This window comes from Papilio polytes, unplaced genomic scaffold (assembly GCF_000836215.1).
Source record: "Papilio polytes unplaced genomic scaffold, Ppol_1.0 DF824102.1, whole genome shotgun sequence".
NCBI lineage: Eukaryota > Metazoa > Arthropoda > Insecta > Lepidoptera > Papilionidae > Papilio > Papilio polytes.
The window spans coordinates 4,272,985-4,281,018 of NW_013525102.1; the positions used below are offsets into that span (position 1 = coordinate 4,272,985).

The window sequence follows — 8,034 nt, forward strand, 5'->3', positions numbered from 1 at the left end:
CGGTTAGCGCTAGGCGTGTTGTCACGTTTGTATTGTATCACTGTAAGGACGACGCGGGCGTATTCTACCTCGCGGATGTCTCGGTAGTTTTACGCTATATCTATTCGATTATGTATTTATCTACTCACTTACCGTTATTATCTTATGCGTGTATATTTCTCGTATCTACGATCCCGGTAATAATAACGCTTGAATTGCATGACTGTACGTTTTTTATTACCTATTGTCGATCGTCGTTAATCGTGAGTATCGTCGTACTGAGAGTTGAGCGCTTGGTCCGTCGATGCCGTCTCCCGCTACGTACACGCTTGTTCTCGAAGACGCTCCGCACGGGTGCGCTTGGCCATTGTGTCGATCCAGTACCTAGTGGTTCCAGGCTTGCAGCAGCAGGCCCGCACCTAACACCGCCGCCTTCTAATTTTCGCATGGAATAGAATCCACCACCCCTATACGTTTGGCTCATCAGGTATTTTTTCTCATTATACTAGTTGCTCCTCGTGTGTGCTATGCGTGGTATTTCATCGGTACCGCTGCGGGTGTCGACGCGCGTCGCTCCCGCGTTTTCTTTCGGTCGCACTATCTTTTTATTTATTTTAACGCTTTCTGTTACATGCCTTCCGAATGACCGCTTCGGCTGTCGTCCGCATTGCAAATCTTTTGTCGCTTTTTGTATCGGGATGGAAAGGCTGTGCGCCACCAAACGCGCCCTATGTGGTGTACACGGACGAGCGCGGACAGGTAACGTGTGCCGCGTGCCGCCTCCTGCCTCGCCCCGCACAGCGCACCGCGCACCGCCCCCGGCCCCGGCCGCTTGCCTCTAACTCCGCAGACCGCCTCCTCACTCCGCCCGACGCTTATTAACGCTACATGGATTGTGTTCAACGCGATACTTCCCTACACCGACTCTATCCCACTGTCCAAGCCTCGGCCTCCAGAGCGCTCTTTCTAATCAGCTAGCTTTTAAAGCGTGAGAAGAAATGCGTACAGTGTCTAATCAAACGCCTGTAATTCTCGCTGCTACCTACCGCTTTAAGTTCACCTCTGACGATACGACTGAATATAACCAAATAGACATTTTCAACACATCATCCTTTTCCTCGATGTTATGTTAAATATTCTCTCAGGTATAAAAATACACGTGCTTCCTCTTCGCATTTTATCGAGTACTGTTTTATAATGTTTTGGTTTGACGCTTCTTTTAGATTTAGAAAAGATTAGTTGACTATGACGTTGAGATACAAGATTTAAACGTTTTACAAGCTTTTAACATGCATATCTATGTATCGAATTGTTCGCAGGCTTGAGGTGCGCTCGGTGACTAAGCCTTTTTAGCTAACCTGCATACTGACCTTTGTGAATTCACCTTTTCCGAATCGACCGCATTTGATAACTGTCACGAAATAAAATTTGTCATGTAAACATTTTCGTAATCCTCGACGATAGGCTCGTACTAAAATACCTATGCTTCACTTCTCTGCATTACCATAACCGAAATATGTTTTATTATAAAAAATTGCTTTTACGCTTCCGTAGAAATAGAAATATTTATTTTTCGCATCAAATGATTTATGAAGTTATAATTGACTATTAAAAGGTTCTTGGCTCGGTGACGAAACCTTTGTGCTAATAGACCGAATTCGAAATTAACTAAAGTAACGACATTCTTGATGTTCATGCCATGCAAGTTGTTAAAAAAATGTTTATATTTAATGATGATGTAACGCTGTGTAACAGTGTAACACCCGACGCTAGCTTGTCCGGCGTTCGGGGATTGGTGTAATCATTCCATCGACCATCAGTCATTGTGCTGTAACTGTCTCAATTATATGTTTAAATCGAACAGTTGATGCTACAACTTACTCGAGGACTATTAGTTTTATATAGCGAGACATACTTGCTTGCAAAATGTGGAAGAAGTCACTCTACAGTATTGCCTTGCTTACACCCGGTAAGATATAATCAGCTTACTATGATATCCTCAGTATAAGTGATTTCCTATGATCTCAGGCCTATACTGAAACACCGCATGATTGCATGGCCCGACTCCACGGCAATGTTCCCTTCACTTGCTAATGAACACCGCAGAGCGTTGTTGTTTCAGTAAAGGTCAACGATGATTAATTTTAATTAACGAAGCCGATATTTTTGTCCTGTTAAAAAGTTGACTTGATGCATACAAAGCTTGCAATGTTATAAACTTCTCATTTACGAAAAGCATAATAAATACTTTGCACCTTACTCTATTCATGTTGTAGTTAACTTTTTAACAGATGTTTCCGTAATTCACCTTCCGCTTGTGTCAACTATCAATAGCAATGAAGGGGGTCTCTCGATTTTCGTTTGTTTGAAAATTAAAATGTAACGCCTAATCATTTTTAACATGCGTTTTTGGTAGTTGAAACGGTGGTGAAGTAAGAAAATTCCAAGTGTTGGTCTTTGTGACGGAACCAACTTAATTGGTACTCGAAAGACGTTACAATGTGCTTTTATATGCGGACCAATTATTCACTTCGAGTTTTCTTTGCGGCAACGCTTAAGTGCTTCGCTAGGCGGCTTCCGTTCCCGCTTACGACTCGTCGAGGCCTCTCTGATGCTTATTTGAAAGTACTCACTGTAGTCGTAATTAATATACTTGGTTTTTCTTTTGTTTGTCGTACAGTAACCGCACTCTCTAATGGTCATTATGTTGCAGTTTGTACTACCACTAACATGTCACGTCCAGAACTGTCATGTAAGCTAAAGGTATAAATTTAATTTGTCTTTTTACATTATAACCATGCCTACCTACCGACAAACCTACAGCATGACGCGCCCTCCTGGGACTGACTGGCCGCGCGAGGGGCGGCGCCGGCGCCGGCGCTCGGCCGCCCGCGCCGACTCACTCGCAACTCTCTCCCCACACAGCCTCTTAGCTTTATATAGCAACAGTTGGTATTTCTGGGTACACTTTGGACGCTACAGAACCTATAGACTGCCCTCGCCCTGGTAAAAGTTGTCTAGCATCATGCTTTAGCTTTTTTGTAAAATATAGTCACGCTTCAATAAGATTGGCTGCGCAATAATGATTATATTTCAAGCGTTCTGCATGCCATTTAGATATTATATATTCATACCTACTATGTGCATAGTGCAGCGTACCTTAACACCACCTTCTGCCCGGTTGCGGAACTCGTTCCCGATGCTATACCAAGACTAGACCAAGCTCGCAAACTCTGAACAAAGCCGTGTAAGATTCTGTTAGAGCACACAAGTTGCAATGTAAAAGTGACAGCCCGGCCGGGGCGCTCGCGCCAATCAAAGAATGCTTGGAAGCTACAATCATATTGTGCAACGAATCTTGTAAAGTTCTTGTAATATTAAAGCAGCGACAAGATTTGATTTCGAGCAGTTTCGCCTTCCGTGTTTCCTATTTTGTTTCATACCAGTCTGTAGCGATGGAGAAAGTACACACGCATTTGCTAGTCGTCGGTCCTACATTGACATATTACAAATATGTAACATTTTAAGTCGATTGTTTAATAATAATTTCCGTGCGGTTCATTCTATGGAACTCCATGCTCTTTGATATTACAAAAACTAAATCAGCGTATTTTTCAGAAGGCTGTGCAATGAAGATATTGTTCAGTGTCAGATGTATGAATGTCCATAAAGTGATGATATAGAGATAGCGTTAACACTAATAACAATCATTCATAAACCGTCAGAATCCAACACGAATCACTCTAAACACATTTTTATATATATTTTATATGGGACTCGACTGTTTATGAAGTAGTTTTAGATTATTTCAACAGTCATACAGGGGACCCATAATAACAGCCACAGATATATCTTAAATAAATTTGGAATCCATAGTAATATAAATGGAATAAAACCCATAGATATAATGGACATTGATGTGTTAGAATTTGTTTTCATATCTTAACAAAACGACTTTAAAAGGGCTTCTATTAAAGACTAATTGAAATGTCGTCCATACCAGTTCCACGACTGTATATGAACCATTTTATACAAGCAAAAATATGACAATATAAGGCATAAACATTATGGTGCCAACTGTATGACTGTAAATTAAATTATAACCATTTCTGTATACTGATTTTCTTCTTATATATTTCAGTTACTGGACACCCTCCCGGTGTGCCAAGATTTTAATCGACAAGGATGTACCAGACCCACCTGCAGATTTGTTCATATTCGTGAAGGTATGTTTAAAGTATTGTAAGCTAGTAAATTTGTATTTACTTGTCCAAATTCTAATTAAAATTGAAGGAAATAGCCAAAGAATCAGAATATCAACTTTCCTTCTAAAGAATTTTCTTCTAAAGACTTCATTGTTTGTCATATGTGTGAATATTACTCCACTAGGTACTAGAACCAATCCTCTATCCTTTAGTCTAGCATGTTTACACATTAATATCTTTTATTAGATAGATGCCATTTCAGTTAGCGGAACTTTATCTTGTAGACAAATAGTACTTAGAACTAGTCATGTTTTACCTTATTTTCCGTTACTGTATCAATGTTAATATTTGTAATTAGATACTAAATTGTAGATAGCATAAATATTTTATATTTTGACAATAGATTTTTATTTTTATGATGTTTAATGTTTCAATCATGTGTGTAATACGTGGTACGATATGGTGGTGGTGAGATAAGGTGAGAGTCAAAATGGCGGGTGGACCATAACGAACTAAATTATACCACTTACTAAAAAATGTACATAAAATGTACTATCTAGTACCTCGGTCAAAAGAAAGTACCTCCTATAGAATGAAATAATAACGAAATTAAGTTACATCCGCCATATTGACGCCAATTTAAACTCTTACGAGAAAAGCACGATTATAGCGATGTGCGGCGTGTTGCAGGGTGCGGGCTGCAGGTGGTGGGGTGCCGCGTGGTGGTGTGCCGCGACGCCGCCGCGGGCACGTGCCGCCGTGCCGCCTGCCGCTACTACCACATCCCCGTGCAACTGCCGCCCGCCCTGCGGCCGCCCTAACCTCATCTCCAACCACACCTCGCTGATCCCCGCCCCGCACCCACACCCAGCACCCCACACACACACTCCTACATCACGCATCCTCCATTCCTCGCCGCGGCTCCCCGATCCTCTAAGTAGTTCCGGTCCACAGATGGTTCACGGGCCGTATCGTCCCTGTCGATCGCGCCTCTGACACAGTCCGCGAGGCGAGTCCGCTCGGACGGCGGCGGCGTGTCGGCCGGTAGCGCCGGCGGGGGCGGGGGCAGGGCGGTGCGGTGCGGGGCCTCCCTCTCGCCGCGCCGCGCCCCGCCGCCGCCCGCCGTGCGGTCGGCTTCGGGAAACAGTGTGTACATATGTAGCAGGTTATGGTTCTCAGGCACGGTCATGCGATTGTGATATGAATAGATTTCGAGACACCGGAGCCGTTTGAATAATTTTATGAAGATCGTCAAATAGTAGTTAGTGAGGTTTCAAATGTTTTATTACTATTGTATATTTTTTTTTAAGATATGATATGAGTTCCTGTAAAAGTCGGTGCGAGCGTCTCTCGGCGCCGCAACCTTATTGTATATAAGCGCGCGTACTCTGCGGGTGGTGCCCCCCGCTCTCGTCACCGGTGGCATCGCCCCACTCCTAAAGTGAGCATTTTTCGTGAGAATTATCTTAATTTTAACATACGTTATAGTAATTTTGTTTTTATAATTGACAAGGTTTACACTAGATTAGATTAAGTGGAACAGTAATGAAACACCAATAGAGTAGCCGCTTTCTCCTTCGGCACCGACCGCTACGCCGGAGCGCGGCGCTCGCCTCGCGCCGGCTCGCGTTGCGTGGAATCGCTCGCGTTACGGAATGTGCGGTTGCGGTTGTGGCGTACACCGCGTAAAATGAACGTCGGTATATCTATGTAAGAATGAATTGTTTGAAAGGAGGTAAAGCGCGAGGGATTGTATCGAAATGCGGTATAGGTCGTGTGGTTGCGGGCGTGCGCGCCGGCGCCGGCGCCGTGCCACGTCGCGTCGTCCAGTTTTCTCACGATAGCATAGATCACGACACTCGTAGAGTGGTAGTGGCCAGACATTCGACTTACAATGAACGTTATTGGACAATATGAAAAGATGAAAGCATACTTCCAAGCTATTTATCTACTTAAATAGATTAGAGACAACGTCGGCTTTTATTCCAGATAGATTTTGCTAGATACTCATTCTTTTTCTGATCGACTCCAGTCTATCGAAGCACAAAATAATGACCGACTAACGAGTCCGACATACCTCTAGATCAGTTTAGAGTGTGCAATAGCTGCCTATATTGTTTTCGAGATGAACAGTATTAAGAATATGATCAAATGTATCTCGCCGCGCGCGCCGAGGCGCGTGGCGGCGAGCGGGAGGGGCGCGGCGGCCGCGCGTCGCCGCTCCGCGCGGAGCGAGCGGCCGCGGCGGCCACGGGGCATGGAAGCCGATGCCTAATAATATTCCTAGTCCATATCCTTTTGTTGATCAGTCATGCGATTAATGTTAGAATAAAATATTAATAATTTGATTTATTCCTCCCATTTAGTGGATATTTTGATAATGATATATTAATAATGAGAATATTTAAGATACATAATACATATTTGATTCTAAATCCTGATAAAGTGACACTACGTTAGTAATTTAGTCGGAGGGATACTTGTGCCGTGATTATATTTTTAGGTATATATTATAAAGTAATTCCTAGCGTCGGAATTAAAGAAGTGATTAATGTGTAAGCGCGTTATATTTATTGTCGTATCGTGTAAGTGGAATGCCATATCGATAAAAGAAGAATAGCGGAGGCGGAGTGAAACTCGTTAGGAAGGAAGGAGGCGGAGGTGGGTCGTGTAGTTAGAGCGGTGTAGCGCAGTGTAGCGCAGTGCAGCGCAGAGCGGCACAGCGCGGCGTAGCGCGGCGCAGCGTAGCGCAACGCAGCGTAGCCAGCGCAGCGCACCGCAGCGCGTAGGAGCGGGCCCGCGCCGCGCGGAGGCCGGGACGGTTCGCTTTTATCAATACGGCAGCGACTCATAAAACTATAAGTTGTCATTTTTATTTTTGTTGAAATTTATCGTTTCCTCGATTATTTGTTGACTTTTAATTTTTAAACAAAATTTTATGATCTGACGCATTTATTGTAAGACAATCGATTACTTTTATATTTAATTAGTGTGATAATTATAATGATGGCATTGACTGCCGCTATGAAAGAATGAAACATCGAAAGTATCCTTCCTGTTTAGAAGGGACTCTTCAGACCCAAGGTTTCTAGTGGATTTATATTTTTCTTTTGTTGTATTTTTAATGTTGCGTGTGTCTTACACATAGTATATTTCATTTTTGTGATATTTTTAACTATAAAGTACTGTTATTATAAACCCATGTGGAATAATGATGACCTAATTAAATAATCAAGAATTTATTTGTAAATCACAAAAAAAAAAATGTAAAACTGTAAATATATAAACAAAAAAATGAACAGCAACACAATATTTGGTAATAATATCTGTCATCGAGTACACTGTAAGCTGTTTGCGTACCGTAATGTCGTAAGTAATGTATCGTATTGTTGTAGTAGTGCAGTCTACTGAAGGTGAACCGGTCCAGTGAACAAACTATTGATTAATATTGTGAACGTTTTTTTATTCACGAGCAATCACAGAAAGTACATGACATTGTAATATTATTTATGAAATTACTATGTGATGTGATCTTCGGATCAATTTTGAGTACAGTATAGATAATAAACAACTGAATATGTGATTTGTTTATTTTATTTCTAAACCAAGTAGAGAAGGACACCTTACATCGACAGACACATGTTATAATATTAAGTAAATAGAACCACTTGTATGGTAATACAAATTAATTTAAAATTATGTGTACCTATATATTGCATAATGCCTTTAAACATTACTTAACAATAAAAATTTAAAACAAGATATTTACCGTATTTAATATTTTCCTTTACTAGTAAGATAATGTGAGATCAAATTATCACACTGTTGGTGATAGAAAAGGAAGTCATTA

The 8,034-nt window shown here is 41.8% G+C and overlaps 1 protein-coding gene across 4 annotated transcripts in view; it reads left to right on the forward strand.

Moving 5' to 3' along the window:
- The window catches only part of LOC106099578 (protein muscleblind), a 59,838-nt gene extending 52,071 nt beyond the window's left edge, over positions 1-7,767 (forward strand). For all 4 annotated transcript variants that reach the window (XM_013278142.1, XM_013278143.1, XM_013278145.1 and 1 more), the window contains 2 exons: positions 4,121-4,205; positions 4,875-7,767. In XM_013278142.1, the coding sequence (XP_013133596.1) occupies positions 4,121-4,205; positions 4,875-5,005 (216 nt within the window). In that variant the 3' untranslated portion in view covers positions 5,006-7,767. The remainder of the gene's footprint in view (positions 1-4,120; positions 4,206-4,874) is intronic.
- The last annotated feature ends 267 nt before the right edge of the window (positions 7,768-8,034 follow it).